Source organism: Myripristis murdjan, chromosome 2 (assembly GCF_902150065.1).
Source record: "Myripristis murdjan chromosome 2, fMyrMur1.1, whole genome shotgun sequence".
Lineage (NCBI taxonomy): Eukaryota > Metazoa > Chordata > Actinopteri > Holocentriformes > Holocentridae > Myripristis > Myripristis murdjan.
The window spans coordinates 7,320,515-7,348,511 of NC_043981.1; the positions used below are offsets into that span (position 1 = coordinate 7,320,515).

General features: G+C 41.4%; 3 protein-coding genes across 3 annotated transcripts; 2 read left to right on the forward strand and 1 right to left on the reverse strand.

Moving 5' to 3' along the window:
• Positions 1 to 11,369: 11,369 nt before the first annotated feature.
• On the forward strand, positions 11,370 to 17,633 carry LOC115372976 (cyclic AMP-responsive element-binding protein 1). The gene is made up of 8 exons (XM_030071155.1): positions 11,370 to 11,532; positions 12,541 to 12,638; positions 12,808 to 12,954; positions 13,397 to 13,497; positions 13,857 to 13,996; positions 14,877 to 15,059; positions 15,714 to 15,864; positions 16,445 to 17,633. Exons 2-8 carry the CDS (start codon positions 12,549 to 12,551, stop codon positions 16,587 to 16,589), a joined length of 957 nt encoding a protein of 318 aa, XP_029927015.1. The 5' UTR covers positions 11,370 to 11,532; positions 12,541 to 12,548; the 3' UTR covers positions 16,590 to 17,633.
• A 775-nt stretch (positions 17,634 to 18,408) lies between these two features.
• mettl21a (methyltransferase 21A, HSPA lysine) lies at positions 18,409 to 20,329 on the reverse strand. The gene is made up of 3 exons (XM_030071168.1): positions 19,975 to 20,329; positions 19,780 to 19,891; positions 18,409 to 19,148 (listed from the first exon to the last, which is right to left on the reverse strand). Exons 1-3 carry the CDS (start codon positions 20,119 to 20,121, stop codon positions 18,751 to 18,753), a joined length of 657 nt encoding a protein of 218 aa, XP_029927028.1. The 5' UTR covers positions 20,122 to 20,329; the 3' UTR covers positions 18,409 to 18,750.
• Positions 20,330 to 21,114: 785 nt separating this feature from the next.
• Positions 21,115 to 27,929, forward strand: LOC115374978 (cyclin-Y-like protein 1). The gene is made up of 10 exons (XM_030074185.1): positions 21,115 to 22,145; positions 22,264 to 22,338; positions 22,439 to 22,473; positions 23,639 to 23,739; positions 24,110 to 24,145; positions 24,910 to 24,961; positions 25,065 to 25,184; positions 25,756 to 25,922; positions 26,430 to 26,592; positions 27,092 to 27,929. Exons 1-10 carry the CDS (start codon positions 21,986 to 21,988, stop codon positions 27,206 to 27,208), a joined length of 1,026 nt encoding a protein of 341 aa, XP_029930045.1. The 5' UTR covers positions 21,115 to 21,985; the 3' UTR covers positions 27,209 to 27,929.
• The last annotated feature ends 68 nt before the right edge of the window (positions 27,930 to 27,997 follow it).

Sequence of the window (27,997 nt, forward strand, 5' to 3'; positions counted from 1 at the left end):
TGATCCCACTTCCCATAACAAATTAATTGAGCGGAAAATGGCAGATGGCTTTGATGAATGTCATAAAAAAGGCTTGTCAGCAAGCCCTGTGTGCACGACCCCCTTGCTCAGTCGCTGCATCGCATGAAGAAGCTGCTTAGAAAAGGGACTGGGGGGGTGGAGTGTATATTTCTCCGGGTATTTACATTCCAGTGATCCTGACTTTAATCATGTTGACTTATTGACATAATTGCTAATTGTCTACTGTTTCTATGGTGGATTCTTTTTTTCTCACCCTCTCTTTCTCTTTATTTTTTTCTCTCTGCGTTCTTCAACTGGAATGGGTGAGCAGGTGCATGTTTGTTTGCCTGTGTCTAAGTGTGTGTGTGTGTCTGTGGGTGTGTGTCTGTGTTTCAGTGTATGTTTATACTGACAGGCTGCTGCTCCTGTAGCAGAACAAATGCTAATTTAATCAATCGGCTATAAATCCTACTAGCCGCTGACTCATGTGTGTCTTCTGCCCTGGGGACTCCAACAAAAACCCTGCCGGTGCAGTTTGTTTGACACACGCGCCAGCACACACACACACACACACACACACACACACACACACACACAGACACAGAGACACACACACGCACACACACACACGCGCATATACAAACATCCATCTTCCATTCTCATTTGTCTCTCCTCCCATCATCTTAACACCAGAATCATTTGAGAGCAGCCAGCAAGTACAAACAGACATGCAGATGTTGACACACCGAGATAATTGGTATTTTTTTTTTCTTTAGCTTTCTCTGGCTAATATTCCTCAGCTGTGCAGGCGGCTTCACTGCAAAAAATCTCCATCTTAACAAGTCATTAAGTCTCAAATTCAGCATCAAAAATCTTGTTTTTCTTAAAACAAGTGAAAAAAACCTGCCTGTGGGATGAGATAATCCCAGTTGTTTCCAGTGCAGTTCACCTCAGTAATTTTTTTTTTCATTCCACTGGCAGATTTTTGTTACTATCTTGTTTGAAGAAAAATGACTTCAACGCTATAAAAGAGACTAAATGACATGTTAAGATGGACATTTTTTTTGCAGCGTTGGTAGTATGCTTAGGTGATCATACAATATTATCAGCACAATCATCACCTTGGATGTAGTTTTCCAACTATGGCAATCACTGTTGTGCATAGGTCGGTTTGATTGATAAGCTGATTATCCCCCTCCCGCCACCAGGTAACTGGCATTTGCATTTGATACACAAGCACGCATGCTCACACATGCACATGCACAATCTTAAACATGTTATTAGAAGGGCTGGAAATAGTAATTTGGTCCCTTCATGGTATAAAGTCCCACTTGGTTGTCATTCGGTACCACATTTAGGTACCGAATGACAGAGACCTTTGTAGTAATTTTGCTATTTTACTTTGTGCTCTTTATGAAACTCTATTGAGAGCAATATCATTTCTGGCAAGGAGCCAGAAATGGCTGGTGAGCCACAGGTTCCCCACCACCACTCCACAGTCACATTGTTGTCAGTATTTTGGTTCTGAATAAAAAGAGTGTTTCTACAACGGAGTCCTTATGTAGCCTTCTGTCTGTGCATAAACCACTTGCTGACCACATATTGGGTGCTTGAAGGCATACAGCACTCTGCATTAAGGCTCTTTGCTGTTTTCTTGTGGCATAGATGATAATATTGTTTACTGCCAATTTTTGAAAATTAATATTGCTGGTTGTACAATTCAAATATTGCCCTAGCCTAGTTGGTAGACAGCTGCAATTGATATATGCATGAGAACTCATAAACACACACACAAATGTGCACATGCAGAAACACACACACATGCATGCACAGGCAACCGTCTCAGTTACTTTCCTGCAGCCGGTCCTAACCAGAAAATTATTTATCGAGAGCAAGCACTCTGAACATATTCCTCCTTGCTCCTGCCCTCTCTCTTACACACACACAGACACGCACAGACACGCACAGACACACACACACACACACACACACACACACACACACACACACACACAGACACGCACACACACAGACATGCACACACATGCACACACACACACACACACACACACACACACACACACACACACACATGCGATGCTGACACACCTGCAGTTTCATGACATCCAAATCTGCTAAAGCTGCTGAGACAGCGTCTTCGGGGGGGCTGTGAGACGGGTGGGGGGGCACAGTGGGGCGATAGAGTGACAGAGACAGAAAAAACAGGGAGGGAGAGAGCGACAGAGTGACAGAGAGAGGGAGAAAAAACACCAGATAGAGCAACAGAGCGATAAAGAAAAGTCAGAAAAAGATGGAAAAAAGGGTGACAAGAGGGAGAGAGAGGCGCTGCTGTCTTCTGGCAGCATGGCTGGTTGCTACCCACAGGCTCTGTTAAAAATTCCGCGGGGCCTCTGCGGCCCCCGTGTTCCCCATCAATCTCAGGCCGTTCTGGCAGCAGCCAGCGGCCGCATCTTAATCTGCTGAGGCCGGACGTGAGGACGGACAGGTCGCCTGGGCCGTGCAGTAAATAACCCTTCTACTGACTGTCCCCTTCTATTCCCTTATGCATACACAGGAATGCATTCATGCACAGCCAGTACACACACACACACACACACACACACACACACACACACATTCTTACTTGACTGCATTTCAGTATTTTTGCGCCTTAAGAATAGTAAGAGACACCTATATAGGTACTGTGTCAAAGGTTTTCTTTAAAAAAAAAAAAAAAAAAAGCATGTACTATAGGATGATTATAAACGATAATTTGCCATTGTCAGGAAGGCATAACTTTAAATTAAATTGAGTCAAATCAAATTAAAGTTAATCTTGTTATCAAGTCATTTTGTCTACAAGTAGATAGTAAGTTTAAAATTAGATTTTTCCTGAACCAGTCACAAGTCAGTTTCCTTGAATTATGTGACACTGCACTGTAAACAAGTGAAATGATCTCCCTTGACTGGTGTTGTTGCACTTTAAGGAAAATATTGTAAAAATATGCTGTACATTGCCAAGTATGTTCATCTTAATAATTATTTATTTAGTCTCATATTCTGTATTAAAATTGTGTTTTTCTTCAAACAGTTGAAAAAATGTGCCAGTGGGATGAGGTAGTCCCACTTGTTTCCAATGCTAATCAACCTGTTCAAGTGTCATTTTCTTTTTCTTGATACATGGGGCTGATTCTGCCTTATCCTACCTTGTTTCAGAGTATTCATAATTGTTCCCAGAAAAAATCCTGTAGATACTAACACTCAATATGAAATTAAATGACTTGTTAATGCAGATTCTTTGAGGTGTATTTTTGAGTCTTTTCACTTGATGCAAGAAAATTCTCAAACAGGTGAAAATAAAGGTAAGTATTTCCCTTAACTTTTTTTTTTTTTTTTTTTTTTGTTCAATTGTTTTAATGAAGACAAGGTTGTAACTTTCAATACCAGACTACAGTAGCATGTTGAGATGGGTATTTTTGCAGTGACTCCAGCCTTGATGAATCATACTGACTATGCTGTGCAGTTATCAGGACCTCTGCCTGAAATTGTCAACATGTGTCAGCACTGATGTCACTGAGTCTTATCCATCGAGTATAAATGGAAACATTAAAGAAATTCCGATTGTGACTGTATTCCTTCCGGAAGTCACCACTGAATTCAAATGTGTGTGGATCAGGATGTAAAATACATTCAGGTAGATATTTGTAAAATAACCCCCAATGTTCTGTAACTTCGCCAGAGGACTTTTCAAATTCCCTGAGTCTTCCTGTCTAGAATAAATCTTTCAAACTGACATGATATTTGCGACGTTCCACACCCCATCGGGACCTCGCTCTCAATTTTTTTTTTTCTTTTGGGGGGTGGGAGGGTGGGGTGGAAAAGGCACCTCTCACATCTCATTTTTTCTCTGTTTCTGTATATGTATTTGCCTGTTTGTGTCTCTGCCTCACACACACACACACACGCACACACACACTCTCACACATACGCTCACACAAAGCCGGCATCCTCCTTACAAGCAAACAGTGGTGACAGCTGCGAAGATCTGACACAAAAGATGCACTATCTGAGAAACACGGGGAGCCAAGGTGAGAGAGAGAGACCTGCCGGATTAGAGAGCAGCTATCTCACTCGCCCAGAGCCCTCAGAAATCCAGGAGGCAGCCGGCAGAAGTCGCCGGGCTCAGGGGGCTAAGCCACTCTGCCCACAACCAAAACGCCCTCAGTCGGGATCAGTTGAATTTACAACCCGCTGTGTCCCTGCCCTGCCACCCCTACCTCCCCCTTCTCCACACGTAAGACCTTGGTGGGTCAAAGGTCACAATAGCCCCCACGCCTCTCCCCACCTCCTAAGCCAACTTGCCCCGATGGCTCCGAGCGAGAACGAATGGCGTTCCCAAGGGGGATGCTGGTAGCCATGGCAACCTCTGAACTCCAGAATGAGGCGAGGTGAGTGATGAGAGCAGGGACTGCAAGCTAACAGTGTTCTGCCTGTGTGTCTGACAGCTTCCCAGGGTCTCTATGTCTCACACACACACACACACACACACACACAAACACACACACAAACACACAAACATATGCACTCATACATCAGTGCACACGCATTTTCACTCACATGTGCAGAGAAGCAAAAATGTAAAAACACACATTGCTCATAGATATATACCACATTGAGAATCACAAGTGCATGTTGCATACAGTGCATAGTGTGGATAATATACAGGCACACAAACACACGCACACACACACACACACACACACACACACACACACACACACACGCCATCTCTGTCTGACAGATGACCTTACGCTCTGTGTCACTGAGCTGCACTGTCTGCCTCTGTCGGGAGTAATAGTGTCCAGAATGACATGTTATGACGGGAGAAGCACTGCGGCAAGTCCACACACACACACACACACTCACACCCACACCCACACACACACACACACTCACACCCACACACACACACACACACACACACACACACACACACACACACGAATCCATGCCATCATGTCTCTGTCTTTGTCTTTACTATTGTTTTGCCTTCCCACTACTTCAAAAAAAAAAAAAATCATCACAAAAAAACAACAGGGGAAGCTGAAAGTCAGTTGTTTTTGAGAAAGAAAGGTTTAAGCTGTGATGAAAAACTCCGAGACCAAAATCTTGCAGTTAAAACATGAAAACTACTCAGATTTATTTTAGGTGCACGAATGTTAAATGGATGTTCATGCACCAAGATTGAAAATCTGTGTAAATGTAGTGCCAAAATGAATTTGAGACGATGCCTGTGGCTGCTACTTGTATCAGTGAGTGAAATTATTTCCCCTTAAGGTGCATCAAAGTTTGAAAAAACTTTTTTTTTTTTTTCCATTTTGTGCGACACTCACATGTATATTTTGTGTCTACTGGTTGCAACACGTCTTTGAAGCTACATTACACTTATATTACATGAAATATTTAAACCCAAGATGCCACTGTTTTATGGCTGCAGCATTACATCAAATACAAAATATCTACATGCCTTGTGCATCATTTTATACACATTTCTCTGTAATGCAGCAGCACATGTCTGGTATCTTTGGAAACCGTGTGATCTCCACAAGAATCTAAAATAAAGTTAAGTGGCTTTGAACAATGTTTGGCCATATAACAATGATGAACCTATCGATGGGACCAGCAGGGTTAAATCTCATTCGTCTCAGTTTGTAAAGTGGTTTTAACATGCATTTGTACGGTGCCATAATGTCAGATAATAATAATAATAAAAAAAAAACATTATACTTGTTTATGTCGACTCTAAACTTGGCCAATTCCTGTACATCCCACTACATCAAATGCTTGCTGGGTTTGGACTGCGTGTTTTACCCCCAGCTCCTTAGCCACGAATAGCTGGATGAGCAGTTATCTCTCTCCACAGAATCTTAATTAAAGGAAAGATTCTGGCACTGTTCTGCGCTTCTGGTGCCTTAAGAGGAAGAGCTGGCTTCAGTTTAAACTCAAATTGCTTTGACAAACATGGCTGGGTTGCGGGAAGCGCTCCGCTACCTGCGTGCAAGCTAAACATTGCTGATAAAGAAACACCAGAGCCTGACTTCAAACTCTTGGCAATCAAAGCTAAAATTATAGTCTGAGAGACGTTACTGTGCCCCCCTCCCATCCCCCCACCCCACAAAATAAATAAATAAACTGAACTGAGAGTAATTGCAAGATAACACTTTTGAAAATGTCATCCCTCACACCTGTGTTTACATTCTCAGTGAGCGTTTCATGAAAGAGCTGTTATTTGTTGGAAAGAAAACACAGCGGTTGCACGGGTAAAAGAATAAAATGATGATAATCAGTTTATAGCTGGATATAACTTTCATGCAAACAACTTCGGCTGTAGAGGGGAGGCCTGTGGTCAAAAGAAAGCAAGAAATAAGAGGGATGGCCTGTTTTCTTTTATTTTAAGGCGATTTCTGATGATTTTTTATTTATTTATTTATTTATTTTGAAAGCCTGACTTGCCGGATTCCAATACCGATTTTTCTTAGTGTAACGTTTATTCGATTACAGTTACAGGTTTCTGCAAATTTTGCAAAGATTCAGTATGTAAAGATTTATCACATTAAAACAAAAAGGGTCTTTCTTTTCCAAATAAAACTCAAGTGTGTCACGTGGCGGTTATATCTTTCTCTTTTTGGACCTTATGAAGGACCTGCTTGAAAAATGAAAAGTTAGAAAATTAATAAATCAGTGTTACTAGGCAGAAAGCTGGTCATGGAGGTCTATTGTTGCAACAACTGTATGGATGGGCCCACTCACCGATAATTGTTGTATCCCTAGGGGAAAAAAAGTAGGAATGAAAGAAAGAGGAGTGAGATGGTACAAAACAGGGGGATGGGGAGTAAAAAACTGAGCAGGGGGAAGAGAAAGAGAGCGAGGGAGGAGTTGACACCTTGACGGATTGATTGAGATCGCCCAATACACGGTGCAGCCTAGATTAGCAAGAGGTCTGGGTCAGCACAATCTCTCCCCCCCTCGTGTTAGATAACTTCTCTGCCTTGCAGCTGCAGCTCCACGCTGCACCTCAGTGCTGCAATATTTCACTGGATATCTCTGCAACTCGCATCTTCAGATTTGAGAACCTTGTCTCTGAGCGGGTGATAGAGAGACTGTGGGGCCCGGTAACCATGGCAACCGCAGCCAGGTGCACTGGTTCATATGCGATTCAGGTAATTCAGCCTACAATGAAAAGCATGCATATAAGGTCACTGGTATTCAAATGCACCGCGTGATTCCTCCCTCCCCTATTCATATGCAGCCTCTTCGGACCGGGCTGCTCGGCCTCCTTGTATGCCCACATGAACTGATATCTCCTGTGTGTTTGAGTGGCAGGTATGATATTTCCACTCTGTTTGACTGAAGACCGCATTTAAAATTCGACGGCAAAGTGACAGAATATATTAGACATCGCCGTGTTATTAATACATGCGGTATTGTGGTGCCAGGCGAGAGGCGCCTGACGTCAAGGTGTGCTTGTTACACACACTGCCTCGGGCCATGATGGGATAGGGTCATGATTTGGGTATGGATGTGTGAGTCGCTGAGAGATAGAAAGGCACACAGACACAGACAGAGAGAGAGGAAGAGATGGAGACAGAGAAAAACAGAGAATTTGGGAAATGGGGAGCATGTGTCATAGGGTTTGCTGTCGATTGGGTTCTGCAAGGCTTGTGTTAAGCCAGGGGCTTTGACAGCCCGGGTTTGAAGAGAGGGGAAAGGGCTTTGGATTGGAGTCATGCTCCTGTCTCTGCTTCATATTCCGAAGATTAAACTCTTACCCTATTCGTGCACCATTTGGACGTCTGCAGTATTGTTTTATTCCACTGTTTGTGGCTGGTTCAGCAGTGATTTAGTGCAAATGTCATTCCAGTGGCGCGGCTGCTGCAGACTGCTGTGGTAAACCTCCTTAGCATCTATTTTATGCCAGCATTTACCAGCATTATCACCCTGTCTTGTCTGCCTAGAGTCAGAATCAAAATCAGTTTAACTGCCAGGCACAGTGAATAGGTTTAAATGCACACAAAAAATGTGACTTGAATGCAATAAAGCCAATAATACAAGGCAGGATATATGTAAACAGTTTATTCATATTCTAGTTGTAATAATAATAATTACAGGAGCATATGTAATTGTGTAATATATGTGCTTGTTCATAGTAATAGAGATCTGTACACTTTAATAGCATTTTATAAAAGTAGTCCTTTTCCTTGAATCTTCTGTTGATGAAATTTGTTTATTAGGGGGATCACTTTTGTCTGTTCAGATTTGGTGCCTGTCGTTGCTCATGCTAACTATCCAATTCTTCTCCTATTTATTCCAAACAAGCCACTGTTGCTGCTTCTGGTAAAGTAAAACATACTTCCTGTTTACCAGAGGATTTTTCCTTGGGAAGAAAACCTTGCAAACACCGGGTGTTTCAAACAGAAGACGGAAAAGCCTTTGTGATCTTGGTGTGGTTTGAATACTGTTGTCATTTCAGTTGGTAGCAAAATGGAAATTTCTTTATGAGAAATTTCCATGGATTATTGTTTAGTGCAATCAAGTTGTGCATGTTTAGCTTGTGACATAGTCATAGTGCATGTTCTGTTAGATCTTTTGTTTGTTTGTTTTCAATGTGAATATCCACCATGACTGCATCACATATTAAAAGGATTATTACAGGAGATGTTACTTTGGAGGATCACGTAAATGGCATAGTCATGCTATTTTCTTCTGATGTATAGTTGCTTTGAGATGTGTTATTGCTAACATAGCCAATTATGGAAACAGCAGGGTTAATGGAAAAAAGTAGGTTTAATAGGAATATGCCATGTTGAGTTGCTGTAGGAGGGAGATGTGTGATCTGGTTTTCTATTTTTTTTTTTTTTATTCCTATCATAGCAAGCACTTTGGTTTCTCTAACTGCAAAGCATTGGCAGAAATATTCATAATACACATGATTACAATTCACGGAACAGTTTGCACAGATGCACTGAAACTAATCTAAGGTTGTGCAAAAGAAAAAGTACTTCCAGTGATCCTCAATCTCTTCCCATGCAGGCTAATCATGGCTTGCTGGTGATGGGTATAAAGGGAAATCAATGTCCAATCAAGTCAGTTACATGGATTTGCGAACATAAATATGTAATGTGACACACCAATGGCTGTGTACATGCCCTGGTGAGGTGTGGGTGCTGAGGGATTTGTTGTTTTTTCTCCAGTGTGAATGTAAAAGAGCAAAATATGAAACTTCCAGCTATTTGTTTCATCAGCTTTTGTTCAGCCTTTGTTTCTATGGTAAAGACCACAAGACTGAATCAGACAACAGTGGATATGTTTGTGCTATTGGGACAGTCAATCACTCAATAGGTGAAGATGAGTACTTTGTGTGTGTGTGTGTGTGGTTGTGTGTATGTGCGAGGTTATTGAGGGGCCTCAGAAATGACCTCGCACATAAAGATGATGGTCATAAATTGGTCTGAAGTCTCATTTTCCCCGCAGGATTTTGACCAGCTGCCACAGCTTATAATCCATTTCACCCGCACAACACTAGTCCTCACACACGAGCACCATGTGACTGAGTTAATGAGTACGTTTTATGGCTCGACTTGATGTGTGATTCCAAGGAGAAGCAAATGGAATGTGTATCCCGAGGGTTGTAAATAGTACATAATAACACGGCACAGTATCCTGCTGGTTTCTCATAAAATTACGAGACTTTTTGTGTTACAAAGCCAATATCGCAGCTCAGACTATTTAACCAGCAAAAAAAAAGCCCAGCAGAATTTGTGTGAACATGACAAAACAGGACTTTTTCAGTGCTGCTGTGATGTTGTGACTGGAAAAAGGTGTCCTGCTGCCACCTTGTGTGCAGAAACAGCAATGCAGCCACTTTTAATCCACTGAATCTGAAAATCATCTGACTGTGGCTGTTTGTCGTCACTCCAAATGTTTTTTTTTTTTTTTTTTTTTAATAGTTCCATCTTTTTTCACATAGCCTAATAAACTGAACTTTCTCACACCTTGTATTCAAACTTAATTGAAGTGGAGTTCAGTTAAAGCAGCTATGCCATAAAGCAAAAAGGAAAAAAACGTTGATCCAATTACCAGAGATCAGCTGCGACAGAGAAGGAGTATTATTAATTATACATTACTTAACCTAAGTTCAAATGGCATAAAACGATCGTTTTTATGTTTGCTTGATTGAAGGTCTGGTTGCTTTTTATTTTGCTGAGAAAATAATTGTGTTTAATTGTTTATGTTTAGTGCATTTGTGTTTAATATTTAAACACAATGGCTCAGGCAGTAAGCATGCACATCTCGGCAGATTTATGTTATTTGTAATACTTTTTTATAGTCTCTGATCTTGTGTCCCTTTGTGGGTAATTCCTTACTGTAATTTTACTAAGTGATGTGCCTGGAAAAGTGCTACACATGAACATTTTTTTTTTTTTTGCTCTGTGAATATTTTTTTTATACGATCTCAGCAGCGTTATGTTCCTTATCACAATTTGTTAGGACTTTATAAAATTACTTTACAAGTATCAAATGTAATTTTACATTGCATTTGGTTTTAAAATGAATTTCATGTTACTTTTAATATTATTAATTAAAAGAAAGTGACTAAAATATATGTTTCACTGAATATTTTTGTAATAGGGTTTTGGGAGGGCTACTTTCTAATTATTGTTAACCATTTGCAGAGGTGGAACGTACAGTACATTTAAATTTACCTGTGTTCCGTGGGCCTTTTTGGATAGGCAAACAATTTGGGTGACTAACAGTTTTGGTGTTTTTCTATTTTGTGAGCGTTTATACCATGCAGCATTTCAGGAAGAAATTTTGTAGGCCTACTTTTTACTCTGCAACATTTAGCCGCTATTAGTATTACAAAATAAGGCTTTGCATGCAAAACATCAGATGTGGTGCACTGTCAGAGTTGAGACAAAAATACTTCTTACAGGTCAATGCATCAATAATTTCACACTTAAGGAATCAATGCTCACACCGAGTACCTTTACCTTGGATAATTAAAGTACATTTGTACCGCTAATATTACTATACTTAACTAAAACTTATTATTAAAACTTAAACTTATATTTACCTATAACAGTGTTTTTTTTTTTTTTTCCATTACGGTGACGGATTTGGAAACTTTCTCCACCACTTCTTCGTTTGAAACCCTGGAGCGGGAGTCTCCACACTTCTCTGCCCCATACTACACACGACGCATGCGCAGTTCAACTGGTGCGCAGGCACATCGGCCATTTCCGGAATGCCCCTCGTTCCTTCGGCAGCCTTCGTATTTTTCCGGCACCTTCCGTAAACTATCGAGTCCTGTCGATATAGCTGATTTTCGCTGTCGTCGTCTCCCTCGTCCTCCTCTCCGTGTTGTTGTTCTCGGTGACGCGACGGAGGTGTAGCCTGACGCGGTCTCTTACGTGTCGGTCTGAATAAAAGTGGAGCTCCGTAGACCCGGGAGTGACGAAGCGAGTCTGTGTTGGTAAGAGGATACGCATCCGATGTTTGCTAAAGAGATAGATGGCTGCCCAGAGAAGTTATTTAGGCTAATATTAGCACAAAGCCAACAAAGAGATCATGGCGGCGGTGTTGCAGAGGCTCACAAAATGAGTCAGTCTCTGCAAGGCTGGCTGGCTTGCAACTCTACTGAGACTTAGGTTTAATATGGGAGTGGGCTTGGATTTTCCTCTTTTCCTTGATCCAGCTTGCAGTACAGAAGCAACTAGCAGTCACAGCTAATTCATGTAAAGTTGGTGTTTAGGAAAAACAGAGCTAGTAGCCAGTGAAAGTGTATGTCCTAGTTGCAAACAAAACTGGCATGCAGTGCATGCAGACATTTCCCTCCACACAGGCTCACCACTACCAGCCTACCACACTGTGCATTACTATTAAGGCTCATGTTAGACCACAAGCTAGCGCCAGTCTAGGCTATGAGATGCTATAAAACAAGACGTTAAAATAGCGTAGGCTTGAGGGGAAAAAATTTAATTGTAGTGGTTAATATCTAATGCATTCCTCTTAGCTGACTAGCATGCTAGCAGTGGGAATGTACCTCATGCTAGCCAGCTTAGCTTGCTAGCGCGTTGTACCCAGAGCTCCTTAGCTAATCAAGGGGTAAGAGTTAGCCCTCTGCGTTTATATCCACTGCTAGCCTTTGCTAAAATGTAGCAGCATACTTTGTAATAAGCAGATTAGGAAAATGTAAACGATATCACCCCCACACATTGTTAGCTTCCGTTTTTTTTTTTCTTTTGACCAACATTACAGATTTCCCATAATAAAAGTCAGATGTTTCATAAATCAGATACATGCTAGCCTGCTGTGCTAAGCCACACCCTCCCCTACTCTATCAATCAGAAGTGAGGGAAAATGCAGAAAACCATCAGTGTATGTCCCCTTTTATCATTCTCACTGTCAAATATTGCCATTTCACACAAATAGCCAAACACCAACCACGGACAGCATATTACCAGTTTCTTACTTTTTCCAGATATTTAAATGACAATGGAAGCTGGTGCAGAAACACAGCAAAGTGGTGAAACAGCTGTCTCCGAGTCTGAGGCCCAGCAGATTGCCACCCTGGCCCAGGTACACGTGCTAAACTACAACTGAACATATGCTTTACAATATCAGCTGCATAATCATACTCAAAGTATACACCCATGGTGCTTGGATTTACATGTTGGCTAAGTAAAAGTTGCAAAGAAGAGTTATGGTTGTTGCTTAAACTGAGAAATGTGTGTTGTGGTGGTTGCAGGCATCCATAGCTGCAGGTCAGGTGTCCTCCAGTGGTCCCACAGTCACCCTTGTGCAGTTACCCAACGGTCAGACAGTCCAAGTCCATGGAGTGATCCAGGCCGCCCAGCCCTCTGTCATCCAGTCCCCGCAGGTCCAAACTGTCCAGGTGCGGGAAACACTTGGGCAACGCTTAGTTTCCAGGATTTTATGACATGCAGTATCCATGCAAATCTAATGTTTTCCTGACTTTTCACTGTTGTATTATACAAATGTATATTACAGCTTTAGCTTCCTGAATTAATAATCATCAGAAAGATTTCATTTAAAATGTCAGAGATAAAAGATGTGTAATGCTCAATACAATACTAATGTTCCCAAAATCAGGACATTTTTTAATGGATATAAATTTAGTTATAACCATGTAGCCCCATTGTCCTGCTAGTTACATTATCGTAGACAGACATGCCAGTGTTTGTTGTGTTATTTATTTATTTTTTACTGGAGGATATTTACATATTTGGGGAACATAAATTCTACTATATTTTGTTGGTGAGTTAGCTGTATTGCATAAAACAGTGAATGGCAATGGTCTTTGTTTACTATTCCAGATCTCAACTGTTGCTGAGAGTGAGGACTCTCAGGAGTCTGTAGACAGTGTGACAGATTCTCAGAAGAGGAGGGAGATCCTGTCCAGACGACCTTCTTACAGGTATGTGTGATATTTTTAACCCTGGCCCTCCAGCTAACTGAAATTCCTTGTGCGCATATTGTGAAATTTTCATAGATCTACAGCTCCATTTCATTTCACCTCCAGATTTCACTCAATGCAACTAAAAGCATTAGCTGAAACAAAGACAGTTGCCTTAAGGCTAGAGAAAGGACAGCATGAGTGGCACTTTTCCCTCGCTCAGCTGCTAATTTTGAGGCGCCTTTGAGCGTGACACTTAACTCTTGACTGTTCTTGTCTACAAATAGTGAAATGTGTAGCAGGTGCATGCACACACTACATTCCTTTCCCAGATGAGCAAAAGTTAAATTAATTTTTTTTGTGGTTGTGCCCATATGCAGGAAGATCCTGAACGACCTATCATCAGATGTCCCAGCGGTCCCTCGTATTGAGGAGGAAAAGTCAGAGGATGACTCAGCTCCCGCCATCACCACAGTCACCATGCCCACACCCATCTATCAGACCAGCAGCGGCCAGTACAGTAAGTACTTAACATGTTAAGTGTTTCCCATAGATCGTCAGTGTCACTATTTGGGAATAATCTATACAGGGTGACCCAGCTTCATTAAGCTTTGTTTTAGTGTTGTGATGCAAGAAGCTAGCAGCTCTTAGTGATGCAGTTTTCAATGATCAAGATATAGTGCCACCAAGCATGTTAGCAAGCAACAATAAACATAATGTATTGCAGCTATAACACAGTGCGTCTTATTTCGAGCTATGTTGTGTCTGTACTGACAGAGTGAATAAAGAGACAGTGTGAAACATAGCCTCGATTATAACCAGATATATAATTGTCAGCTTATGCTGTAATGCCATTTGCTTATACTAGATTGACTTTAGTGCCTGAAAAATAAGTTACTGGGTTTACTAAATGAAATGTCAATGACAATTCATCAGTAAACCCTCCTCCTGGCTGCACAGATGTAAACTGGCAATCTGCGAGAAACACTGATTTATTCTGATGCTCTCAAGCGCAGTGACTTGCAGTGAGAGAGCAGGTTGGTGTTTAGTGTCTTCAGCATTTGATGAACACCCATTAACAACTGCAAGGATTAAACCTGTAACATTATAGTTACAGGTCAGACTCTGAAACCACAAGCTCACACTAATCACCCAGTCCCATTCCCCAGTGTCAAATTGATTCTTTCATGGTTCACATGAATATATTCTGCCTCAGAGTTTTATTGCAAACTCATCTGTGGAATCAAAATCCCAGTTGTACCTGGCAGTAAAGCTGTTTCTAACTGTGATTTGAATGAGATACACTGTTTAGGGGAACTTTTAATCAAGACTTAATTTGAGATTTGAATTCAAGTACAGTCCTTGCTTTTTAACACTATTGTAATCTTGTCCCCCTGCAGTTGCTATCACTCAAGGCGGGGCCATCCAGCTGGCCAATAACGGTACAGACGGAGTTCAGGGTCTGCAGACATTGACAATGGCCAACGCTGCTGCAGCCCAGCCCGGTGCCACCATCCTGCAGTATGCCCAGACCAGTGACGGGCAGCAGATCCTCGTGCCCAGCAACCAAGTAGTTGTACAAGGTGGGAGCAGAACTTTGATGATCTGCTAAAATAGAGATGGCAAATGATGATGAGGTGTGGAACATAGGGATTCTTTCCAAATCTGTAAAGTCTGGAATGAATTTGATCATACCAATGATGTGGGAATCACAAAATGTTTTCAACACATGTGGAGCAAACTATTCCATTGTGATATAAGAAAAAAGACATATACTGTAAAATTATTTTCTGTAGGCCCTCTTCCATTTCACATATTGTGATCTAGCTGTGGTAGAATAATAATTTAGAGTTGGGTCCAGGAAGCCCCAGGGCTTGTTGAGGCTGCTCTTGAGGGTCCACAGCAGAATAAATATTTGAGAAAAATTGTGATTCACTACAAACTTAATCAGAGAGAAAGAATTAAAAATGTGATGTGAAATGTGATGTTCACTCACATAAATATTACTTCCCTAAACTCCAAAGGGATTTAAGCTCTGAACTAAAATTTTCATAGTGAAAAAATGATAGAGTTGTGAAAAACTGGAAAGTTTACACTTAGGAAAGCCTGTGGGCATCAGAAAAACAAACAGGCCTGTTGCCCAGATGGCAGTTTTTTGTGCACTTGAGAGCAGCCTACACTGTTTCTCATGAATTCAGTGCCAGTCTGGTGAAAGATACTGTGTCTTAATCCGTCAGCTGCCTCTGGAGATGTCCAGGCTTATCAGATCCGCACGGCCCCCACAAGCACCATCGCTCCCGGGGTGGTGATGGCATCCTCCCCTGCCCTGTCTACAGGAGGCACTGAGGAGGTCACACGCAAAAGGGAGGTGCGCCTCATGAAAAACAGGTATGTTTTTTGAGCCAAACTGAAGTTTGTTTTTGATAACAACGCAAAGTTTAACATGTTAACAATTGGATACAACTGCAAAGTAAAGCCACAGAAAAACAACAGCCACTGAAATGCTTTGCAAAGTTACTTATGTTACCACACTTGACTTGGACAGCTCTTGGGTTCCCGCAGGACATGGAGTTTCTGAAACGTCATGGGATTTTGAAACGTATATTCTAGACAGAGAAAGCCGGGACATTTAATAAATGCTCAACCCCAATATAACAAACCATTTACTTGTTTTTCATATTTGTTTTCCTACTATGTTCTCCCACAGAGTAAAACAGACTAAATAACTAAAGAGGGTAATTTTCAGTGTAATGATGCTGTGGGGAAATAAGCAGCAGTTACATGCAAAGAGCTAATGTGTCAGGTATCCAACAAAGCCCTTTCTAAGAAGCATTTGAGCTTGTCTGAGAGTAAAAGTGGGTGTTAAATTTAGGATTCCACTTTTTTAAATGACTGTGGCCAGTGGATGAATGCCTTCTTTCTTTCTTTTTATCTTAGTACATTCACCCTTTGCCTGTTTGCCACACAGGGAGGCAGCCAGAGAGTGCCGCAGGAAGAAAAAGGAGTACGTCAAGTGTCTGGAGAACCGCGTGGCCGTGCTGGAAAACCAGAACAAAACCCTCATCGAGGAACTGAAAGCCCTCAAAGACTTGTACTGCCACAAATCAGAGTAGAAACGTCACCTAACGCCTGCCAGGGGTCCCGAGAGGAGCCCGCCTGTCCCCATGTACAGAGACTCAGCACAGAGCCATGCATCTGGACACCACTCCCCCTTTTTTCTATCGTTTTCTTTTTAAAAACCGTTAAAACGTCTGTAAAATGACTTAACCAGGAATACAAGAAACGCCCCCGCCCCCCTTTCAGTAATTTGAAAGCCTAATTCTGTCTCCCTCAGTTTGTCATGACAGGGTGCAGCGATGTTTAGAGCGGCTGAGTAATTTTCCTTTCGGAGGAGAGTTCGTCAGCTACACAGGGTTCTTGTGGTGAAGTGACAGGACCTACGTTCAAGGGTTGTCTTGTATTTTTTTTTCCCACCGCTGTGACGTTTTCCAGTCACTGGTGCCTGGAAACACTCGGCAACATCACCAGCCACAGGGAACTGCTGTCACCACCACTACCAGTAACGCCAATGTATGGAACTTTTTTAAAGTTTTAACCTCCCCAAGACTCGTAGATCGTTTGGAGGGGTCACCTTCGTGTGCAACGTTTGTAATTGTGACTGCGCTACTGCATTAACGCCTGTTACTAATGCTATGAACTGTTTTGGTTGATCATGTTAGGTTTTCTGCTTTGATAATGCCATTCAGCTTTTTTTATTTTTATTTTTTTATTTACCAGCCTTGATGAGACGTGAACAAAAAAAAAAAAGCTAACCATTATGTTGGGGTGTAAAAATGGTTTTCATGTTAAATGTAGCTTTAAAAACGATTAGTAACGTGGGTTTCTAGAGACTACAAAGACAATGGTGGGATTTGCTCACCATGAGATTCAGTATCTTTGAACTGTCTCTGCCTTGCCTGTGTTTTTATGTTATACTGTTTGACTGGAGGCTCAATGGCTGTTGTATGCTTTGGATCCATGTGGCATTAAGGGAAGAACTTTGTTCCAAAATGAAGTGTCCACCAAAAACTGACACACACTCTCCAAGATAATAGATGGCAAAAAAAAAAAAAAAAAAGAACCAAACTATTGTATGGCATTGCTAAGAGTAGAGAACATATAGTATGTCCTTGAATGAGAGACTGAATCCTCTGTTTTAGGAAGTGTTAAAAATCATTCACAGTGCATTTTGAAAAGGAACTCTTCAAATAATGTTGAGGTCTCTGATGTGTCTTCTCTTCCCCACTTTCTTACGACATGATATGCAATGAAAGAAACTATATTTTGCTGCAGATCTCTAAACAAATTTTGGAGACACACCATCATGACTAAATATCCAATCATGTGTGGCATTTTATTCATGCTGATTTTGAAAACTTAATTTCCCTGCATTTTTGTTGGGAAAGGTAAACAGAGAAAACAACTCTGCCGCTGTGAGTAAAGGCATTATTTTTCTGAGGCTGTCTACAAAATCTGCTTACAGAATTGCAAAGTGACACATGCACTTTCCTTGCATATATAAATCCTTCATTTCACCTAATCTTGGCAACATGCAAAAGTCCTTGGCTGCACTTTTCCTCTTAAGGTCTAACGCCTCAAAGATTTTACTTGAAGAGAACAATTTAAACCAGTAATGATGAATTACAAAATGTCAAAGTGGTTTTGTCGCCTAATGATCTTTATGTCACTATGCATTTGATACATTGATGTTACCAATGGCCGTGGAGTGACTAGAAGCATCAAATCTTGCCAATGCTGCTCTGTTGCACCTAGCAAATACCCCCCAAAAAGGAGTGTAAAGTGCTACCAATTCAAATCGACAGACTGACAGCACAGTGAACAAAAATGGAAATTCAGAGTCTTGATTTGATACAGGAATGCCATATTGTATTATTTAGATATTATAGTCATGTCATAGTATGCTTTTTTTTTTTTTTTTTTTTTAAAGACATTGCTATTTTCATTAATTTTGTATTCATTGTATTTCTACATGTCAGCATCACCTTGTATGAAACAGTAAATCATATTAGAGCTATCTCTTCAGATATTACATTTTTGGCAGCTGTTAATAAATGTGTTTCTGGTAATCTCTGTGTGACGAGAGGTATTTGCTTTTTAATGCATATCTGTTGTTACAGACAACCACAAAAAGCTGTTGTAGCAGGAAAAACACAGGCAGTAGAGGAAAGTTGTCTTAATCCACTTAGGGCTGGAAGTTTGAGTCGGTTCTCATGCTTACAAGTCCCTCCTCGATGGAAGTTTGACAGCTTTATAGATATGAATGTCCCTCTGACTCTCATAGTGCACTTCTTCAACTCTGAACCGCTGCTTCAGCATGCTCAAGAAACTGTTGTCTCGATCGTAGCGGATCTTGCAGGCCAGCAGCACCACAGTAGTGTCCGAACACAGGTGCTCCATAGTACGCAGCAGTGGCACAAAGGTGTCCTCCAGGTAAACAATGTCCGCTCCCAAAACGAGATCAAATCCCCCCGCCGGGTAATGTTCAAGACCTTCACCCCAGGTCAGCTCAGACACCAAAACTGATCCCTGGCGGTCTGCAGGCAGGTTGGCCTTCACATTGGCAGAGAGGAGCTGCAGGGTTGGCTCTCTGTCAGTGATGGTGACTGTGGCACCTGAAAGGGAAGTCGGGGCTAGGAATTTGACACAAGTGGCTGCTGCAGGGAAAAGTGGCCTAGGTTTTTGAAGGCCAGTGCTGATAGTGATATTTTCAGACTGAAGTCACCGGTAGCTGATGCTTTCCGTGGGATTACATTTTGAAAAATTTGAGTCAGTCTTTCCCCCATAATTTTAATCTTTGAACAGTGGAAATCAACAACAGCATTGTTCATTTGGTAATATGAACAAAGACAACATAATATACATGCTATGAAAAGACTGAATTTGTGATGGGTGTGCAGTCTCACTTGTTATTACAACAACAGAATAAACTGCAGCTAATTAAATATTTTATTTAATTTCAATTTTAATTTTTCCACCAACTAAGTATTGTCACATTGTTGCATTGCAATGTATTGAGTGTCAATTAATCATCCCATCCCTGCTTATTTAGTTTTTAAATCATTTAAAATAGAATCGGAATGTGAAATGTTAATTGTAGGTTTCAGGGAGCTTAAGAAGTTGAGGCAAACGTGAATTTAAATATTTAGGTGCTCCCAAGACAATCCTGGGTTTTTGTCTTAACAAATCCGGTAAAAATGACAGGGATAAACCCATAAACATGAATGGTTTGTTTATCACACTCACCTAGCAGGGCTGCCACGATGCCCACCAGCCCTGTGCCAGCTCCCAGTTCAATGGCCACCTTCCCCTTCAGCTCCACCTGGCCCAGCTCCAGGTACATGCACATGACAACCGCCTGTGACACGGCAGGCATAAATATGATGGACAGTAATACTTAAGAATATGTTTGGTGTTATAATGCAGCCGGTGCTCACTTACTGCATCCCACACAACTGCTGCTACCCCGAGCTTTTTCCAGTCCTGGGCGAGACGGAGCTGGTGGTTGGCAAAATTAAACTGCGCCGATGAATTGTGGAATTTGGCAAGCACAGGTAAGGAGTTGTTGGTATACGGAACAAGCGCCATGGTGTAAAACAGAAGAAAAAACTAAAAAAAAGACACAAAACTACCGTAACTTTCATTCACATTTTAAACGGTGTGTCCCGGTGGTCACGCGTAGCACCAAACGAGATAGCCGCCTCGGAGCTAATCAACGCGTGCGTTTGTTTTCCACAACACAACAGCACGGAGGAGCGACACTTTCACTTCCTATGCAGAGTTCATTCATTAAAGCTCATTCAGGCTACCGTATACTATAAAACATACACATCCCTGTTATGACACGTGTCAAATAGCGATTTCGACCAATCACGTAACCCCATAGGCAACGACTGGCCAATGGGAAAGTCCGGTCTGGGTTGGGCGGGTCTTGAAAAGGGTGTCTTCACAACGGAGGCGGGCGAAACCTGCAGACGAGAGCTATAGGTTGTAATGTCCACTTGTCAAGTTGTCGACATGCAGCGACAGCCATATCCTTTCAGGCGTGTGGATCTCGGCTTCAAAATAAAAGTTCAGAAATGCACTTCTACGAATAATAGCAATAATAACTCACTTGTGACACACACACATTTTTTTGTAAGTCATTATCCTATCAAGAAACATAAATCCAAGATTCTAAAGTCTGACATATTTGAGTAAACAGTCAAAAAATATTCTGGAATAAGGCGATATGCAAAAAATCATACTGAAATTATTTTGACAGATTGCAACATGAGTCACGATTTTAATGGCAATGGTATTTTTTTTTTTTAAACTTGGTTATCACTGAAAAAAAAATATTGAAATGATGATGATATCATTTTTGCTAGGGTCTGTACCAAACAAGCATGTTGCCTTACATCTGGAGTACATATATGATTTGTTGGCATCCCTATGGCACCGCAATGCTTTATTCATAATTGGTGTGTTGTGCGCATCTCACCTTTATTGCACCCCATTGCAGCGTTGAACTTTGGTCTACTTTAGGTGTACAGCTTTATTTCAAATGGGACATTTAATTTTTAAACAACGCAACCGGAAGTCACCTCTGAACCGCTCCTGCTTGCTTGACGTCCAGGACGCGTCTTCTGCAAAATGCGATGAGATGAAAGCTATCCTCTCCAAAAACCACATCGCCGCTACATTCGTGCTGATTTAACTCTTTTTAGGTGTTTTTCATTCAGCGGGGCTTGCATGACAGTACGCGGGTTGTGAAAGGCTTTTGAGCGGAGCGGGGAGTTCAGCTGCAGTGCCTATGGATTGATCCATGCCGCTGGAGCCAAAGCCAAAGGACCGAGGCTGCGGAAGCTAGCGTTAGCCGGCTAGCCATGGAAGAAGACTGGGAAGCCTGTGACTTTCTGTTGCTGGTTACCACCCCGTAAAATGAGCTGATCGTCGTTATTCTCAGTCCAGACTCGGCTGTCAAAATCATTTCTTTCTAAATCAAGTGCGCCAATACTATGCTGCGCACACGCCCTCAATATGTCAGCTGTCCTGACTGTACCGCAGATATCCAGTCTGGTTGGCTATCATTAGACAAATCCCATCCCAAAGTCAGATTTTTCACTCGCAGGAGGACTGCTGGTCCTAAAAGCCTTAACCGGTCTTGATTTAATTTAAATTCTAATAGAGCTGAGGTCTCTAATGCACTATCAGAGGTGTAAAAATCATGTTCTTTGTCTAACAGGCTGCTCACACCAACTACAATCAGACAGATCTACTTTGATTTGCCTTCCAGGTTTAGTTTTGCCCTAAACTAACTGCTAATCAAAAGCCTTTACGTTTGCCTTGGTGAAAGCTGCAGACTCCCTGCAGCAGAGTTTGAGTGTCAGTCAGAGCAGAGAGTGAATCCCTCCCTCAGTTGTATGGGAAACAGTGTAGCTGGCTGCAGGACTGTTGTAGGTCGTAGGCAATGGGAGGCTCGGTGTCATGCTGCATCTCTCCCGGAGAGAGTCCCAAGATCCACAGGAGGGAGGTGGAGCTGGAGGAATGTCCCATCACCACCACCGAGGACGTGAGTGAGGACACTGGGACCTACCTGCAGCACATCAGCGACAGGGAGCTCCCCGATGGTGGGTGGTGAAACAAACACAGCACAGTGGCATTTAGAATTCTCTGTAGTGCTTAAAAAAAAAAAAAAAAAAAAAAAACATTTCTTGCCCTCATTTCTTTCTTATTTTTCTCCTCCAGAACTGGCCCAGGAAGCCAACCCATCTGACCATCCCAGAGCCAGCACCCTGTTCCTCAACAAGTCCCAGACAGATGGTCTGTATTTCTCTGTAAAGATCCCATCATTGCAATGTTTTCTTTTCCTATTTATTTTTATGCCCATCTTAATGTGAATCTCTTTTTTTCTCTAATTTAGTCCGTGAGAAAAGGAAAAGCAATTACCTGAATCATGTAAGTAACAAGTCTACATTCTACTGATAGGGATTTGTGACATAATTCTGCTTTTTTTTAATTAATCCAAGGTAAGTTGACTGCTCTTTTTCAGCACTCTGCTGCTACAGATTTATTTAGTTCCTTCCTTCGACTGTAAGCCACTGAGCAGCTTGACCGAAGCAGTTCGAGGACTTATTTTACGACCAAGTGTTGTAATTTACATTGTCAGTGCACCCAGTTTCCTTGAATCAGCCTAATCCACTCCTGCCTCATTTAGAGATTTCCTGCATCTCCGTAAATGCCAGCCAGAAAATGGACAGAAAATGTCACATTCATTCATGTAGGTGGAGGGAGCAATACTCATAGTGTAGCATAGTAACAGCAAAAAAAGCCAGTTTTTACAGTTAAGAGAAAGTGAGTCACATGGTTTACTGAGGCTATACTGTCTGTGCAGAAATTAGTCTCTCTGCCTCTACTATGATGGATTTGTCCCTGTGTGATTGTTGAGCATCAATGCAAAACAGTGAGGCAAGAAAGAAACCCTTGCTCTTTCATTCTGACACCGACACCTCACACTTACTTCATGCGTTAGATAGATGAAAGTTTTTCCCTGCCATCAAACTGCATTGTAGCTGTGCCGGAAACATCCTGACGCAGTGTCACATCGTCTGCGTTTGGCTGTTCACCTGCAGGAATTTAAAAAAAAAATACACCAACCAGCAAGAAAGTAGACCCAGAAATGCAAGGAACATCCAGTAATAGATGGGTTTTTTTTGATAGGCTTAGAAAAATTTTAAAAAGGGGATTAGGGGGATTGGTCCTTTAGGTGCCTTGTTGAAGGGCACCTTGACAGAAGTTGTTGAAGCAATGTCTTACTACCTCACTTTGACAGACGCTGTGATTGCGAAATGACTTATGATTTTGGTGGAGATGGTAATTTTTGCATCATAATCTTCATTTTCTTTGGGAAAAAACTATTGAAATCATGATGATTTGATTGTTTCTGTTTGGATAATATGATTTGGAGGCCAGATCATCTCTGTAGCGCCACAATACTTCATTTAGAACACCACATTTTATTTATCAAAAAAATTTGGATTTTGCACTTGGCCATGTTGCAGTTTTAATAATACTTTAATTTTTTTCAACCTTAACCTCTAACCCATAATGTCTTCTCCACTAGATGTCCCTGGGCCTGCTGACAAAAAAGTACAGTTCCTGCTCTACAATATTCATCGATGATAGCACAGTCAGCCAGCCCAACCTAAAGAGCACAGTCAAATGGTAAGTAACCTCAATAGCTGGATATTTTGAATTTCAATGTGTGTTTTAATTCAGCAGTCATGTTGAGTGGTACAAAGTGATCGATATGCTAAAATATCTTTTGGACGATATTAGAAATTTAATTTAAAGTTATTGGGACTGCTTGCTGGCTGGTTCTCTGCTCACTTGCAAATGAAATTCAAAATGGCATGATCCCTTCACCCTTACATGTAACATTTTTGGCATTTCTATCAGTGGGTAACATTACAGTCATTAACAACTAAAGGGTGGGTAACATTGTAGTCCTTCCATACAGAAGAATGACTTTATCACAAGAAGAGTTTCACTGTCTGTCTGTCTGTCTTTCTGTCTGTCTGTCTCTCTCTCTCAGTGTCACATTGGCCATATACTATCACATTAAGAACAGGTAGGTAATGTTTGAGATTTCTTGGGCAGGAGATCCCCAAATTTTTTTGGCTGATCACCTCAAATTGTGTTAAAACAAAAATGTCCCCAGTTGTTAAAACACAGAAAAATGTAGCACAAAACATTTTCAATTCGATAAATGATTAATGTGTTCTTTTATTTTTGAATGATTTACACATACGGTGTTTGTTGGCCTATGCAAGTATAATACATCCATCAAGTTTGGTTCATTAACTCCTTAAATTTTTTTTTCAGCTGCTGTAAAAATAGTTCCACTATTTTGCATACCAGGAGATTGAAATGAGTGTCAAAATTGAAACCAAAACAAATGTGTGTTGCTGTGCATCCCTCAAAACAAATTTTCAACTTATTGCAACTGCTTAAATTGTGTTGTTTTCTGGTCTCTGTCGACTCCAATCATTTTGGAGCAGCACACTCCTGGTGAAGCTCTCGTTCTCACATCAGGGGAGGAGTTGATGAACCATGGGCACTGAAGTGTTGATAAATTAAAAAACATCTTTAAAACAATCTTCCCAAATTGGTCCTTGGACAAATGGCAAATGGAGATCAGTAATGTAATGCGTTTCTGTTTGGACATCCTTGATTTAATAGTGTTTGGAAACTAATGATGGCATCTATCACTTTTATTGAGCTCTAATGGGAGCCATAGGAAATGCAGCAACATCAACAGGTTTCTTGTGTCATAGGCCAGTAAAATTTATACTTAATGCACCTTTAATATTGACTTGTGTTATTCTCCCCCAGAGATTCAAACCGCTCTCTCGATATATTTGATGAGAAGATGCATCCATTGTCGGTAAGAGTTCTTCAGCTAAAAGAAGCTGTTACCTGTTGTCTCGACTTGGCTGTATTATGCATTCACTGTCCTGACTGACCTGCGGCGCGTCCTTCCCCAACAGAGAGAGAAGGTTCCAGACGATTACTCGGTCGTGGACCCAGAACACAAACTCATCTACCGCTTCGTCCGAACGCTCTTCAGCTCGGCCCAGCTCACCGCCGAATGCGCCATCGTCACCCTGGTGAGATTATCAAATCTGTGACCCGTTAAAGGACTGTGCCAGTCTTAAAAAAACATCAAAACAATGAAGGCAGTATGTTTCCCGCAATAGATTACGTTAGTCAGGCATTTTTCAAGACATTTTCATACCAGATGAAAATCAATGGCAGGAGAACTCAATCAGACAACTAAAACCACAGAGGACAGTATGCCTATAACTCTAAGAATTAGTAAGCAGCAGATGTAACCTAAATAAACTAGCACAAATTTAAAAATAGGTGGGCATTTTCCTTTAAGGGTTAGTTTGATGTAGCATGACAAAACCGAGCTGATAGCTTGTCATCTCGGTTTTGGTGAGCACAGGCAGATTCCTTGTGGCATGCTAAAGGTGGAGTCAGTGTCATTAGAGAAGCAGCATGTCCACCAACAAATTTTACTATAAATAGCGATAAACATGAAATTATGTAATAAACATTGTTTGAGAATAATTTATAGAAATCCACGTATCTGTTAAAACCTAGAATGAAACTGGACTTGAATGATAGTTTGTTTTGGACTGAGTTCATTCCATGAACCTGTGTTCGTTGTGTTAGGTGTACCTGGAGAGGCTGCTGACCTACGCCGAAATGGACATCTGTCCCTGTAACTGGAAGCGCATCGTTCTCGGTGCCATTCTGCTGGCCTCCAAGGTCTGGGACGACCAGGCCGTGTGGAACGTCGACTACTGCCAGATCCTCAAAGATATAACCGTGGAGGACATGTGAGTGTCCCATAGCCCTCCATGTAATGTGTGTACTTCTGAACCCTGAGACATTGAGTTTTGGACCGTGGCCAATGCTTAAAGCTGAAGCAGGCAGCCTTGCATATTGGCCGACCCAAATGGAGGTGAGATGAATTACACAGAAATCATGTAACATAATGGGATTTTAGTAAACGGCACAAAGCATACTTACTCGTTTAATAAAATACTTGATTAATAAAATGTACAACATATGTTAAATCAGATGACACACTGACTCAAAACATGTCAATTCAAAATTCCCCCTTTTTTTTTTATTAAATGCAGATGTGTAACATGAAAATGAAGCACATGAATGATACATATCAATACAAAGGGTTAAAGAATCAGAACAGTATAGCAAAAAGTAATATTGATGTTGATTTTTTTTGGTGCAGCTCTTCATTCTTTACATTGATCTATGCTCTTATTGCTGTCATCTTGTTTAAATTTATAGACTGTTAAGACCTATTATTAACACTTGAACAGGAATGAGATGGAGCGTCACTTCCTGGAGCTGCTCCAGTTCAACATCAACGTCCCGGCCAGCGTCTATGCCAAGTACTACTTTGACCTGCGCTCGCTGGCCGACGACAACAACCTGAGCTTCCCCCTCGAGCCGCTCAGCAACAAGCGGGCCCAGAAACTGGAGGTGAGCCGACGGGAAGAAAATGTCCCATTTCTGTTTTTATTTTTCTCTCATGTTTCGTAATCGGTCTAAAAAAAAAAAAGCTGGATGGAGCTGGGGCCATATGGATATGCAATGTAAAATTGGATCCTGTTTGATGTAACCCATATGCAACTTGGATTTGAATGCTCACATCTGGACTTGTTACCCATGGCAACGAGTAGATTTTATGTAATTTATCAGAGAGCTGTCTTAATTTTTGCAATGATGGGAGTTGCTGATGGGAATGAAATGAGTCATTTGACCTCGACACACACATTTTTGCTTTGCTGTTTGCACATTTCATTACAATTAAGAAAATACAATCACACCCTGAGAGCATGTGGATATAAATGACATGTTCAGCCCAGGCGTTGTGATGCTCGGTGTTGATGTGGTGCTAAATGCTCTCATGCCTATAATTGCAAAGGCTCAAACAGCAGCAGCGGCACTAACGGTGTTGTGTTTATGATGTTGTTTCTAGGCCATCTCCAGGCTGTGTGAGGACAAGTACAAGGACCTGAGTAAATCGGCGATGAGGAGGTCCCTGAGCGCGGACAACCTGGTGGGTGTGAGGCACTCCCAGGCTGTGCTGTCTTAAGTCCGGGACAGCCATCGTAAATCTGGCAAGAGAGAGAGGAGAGATGGACTTGGAGCCAAACTCCTGGCGGGACTGCCACAGCCAGGAAGCTTTCCCCAAAAGACGTTTTCACTGAATAGATCATGGCAGTAATTGAAGAGTTCTATCCCAAAAGTTAAATGTCCACTTTGCAAAATGGCATTACGTGAAGTTTCTCATTCAGCATCTCTTAAAATATAGTTGATCCACTCTCTGAGCGTGTCCATTACATCAACAGACAACTTCCGCTACCTGCCATCCTTTAAAAAGAACAGCAGTTTGGTTTAATGTTTTGCCATCAGTGATTTGAAGAGTCGCGGTCAGATTTTTGAAATGTCGGATGTCTAATTCTGGAATGAAACGCTTCAATTCAGCATGTGAAGGTGCTCACTGAAGCCACACAAACTGAGGACCTCATTTTTTTTTTTTTTTTTTTAATTTTAAACATCAGCCTGTCTTTTTGGGACGTCACCATGATCACTCCTCCTCTTCCCACCAGCTGTACCCCTCCCTCACCAAGACAATGGCCGAGCATCTTGAACTACCCTGTGGTGTAGTTCTGCACATGGACAAAGAACAGACTGTTTGCTTTTTGCTTACTATGTAGGCCCTTATAGCTGTGAAATGTATGAGATTTTATTTAATTCAAATAAATTTCAGTCGCTGTATTTAAAGTAAAGGCTAAATAAATGAGAAAATGAGTCTTGGTGGTGGATTTTTTTTTTTTTTTTTTTGTTAGCGAAAGCTATGCAGTCTTGATGACTGACAAGT

Bases quoted from the DNA above. Each gene is read 5' to 3' on its own strand.
- mettl21a (XM_030071168.1), bottom strand. From the start codon at position 20,121: ATGGCGCTTGTTCCGTATACCAACAACTCCTTACCTGTGCTTGCCAAA. The intron at 19,892-19,974 runs GTAAGTGAGCAC...GCCGTGTCACAG, and splicing joins CAGCAGTTGTGTGGGATGCA to GCGGTTGTCATGTGCATGTA. The intron at 19,149-19,779 runs GTGAGTGTGATA...CTTCCCTTTCAG, and splicing joins CATCGTGGCAGCCCTGCTAG to GTGCCACAGTCACCATCACT.
- LOC115374978 (XM_030074185.1), top strand. From the start codon at position 21,986: ATGGGAGGCTCGGTGTCATGCTGCATCTCTCCCGGAGAGAGTCCCAAG. The intron at 24,962-25,064 runs GTAAGAGTTCTT...CTTCCCCAACAG, and splicing joins AGAAGATGCATCCATTGTCG to AGAGAGAAGGTTCCAGACGA. The intron at 25,185-25,755 runs GTGAGATTATCA...TCGTTGTGTTAG, and splicing joins AATGCGCCATCGTCACCCTG to GTGTACCTGGAGAGGCTGCT.
- LOC115372976 (XM_030071155.1), top strand. From the start codon at position 12,549: ATGACAATGGAAGCTGGTGCAGAAACACAGCAAAGTGGTGAAACAGCT. The intron at 13,997-14,876 runs GTAAGTACTTAA...GTCCCCCTGCAG, and splicing joins GACCAGCAGCGGCCAGTACA to TTGCTATCACTCAAGGCGGG. The intron at 15,865-16,444 runs GTATGTTTTTTG...TTTGCCACACAG, and splicing joins GTGCGCCTCATGAAAAACAG to GGAGGCAGCCAGAGAGTGCC.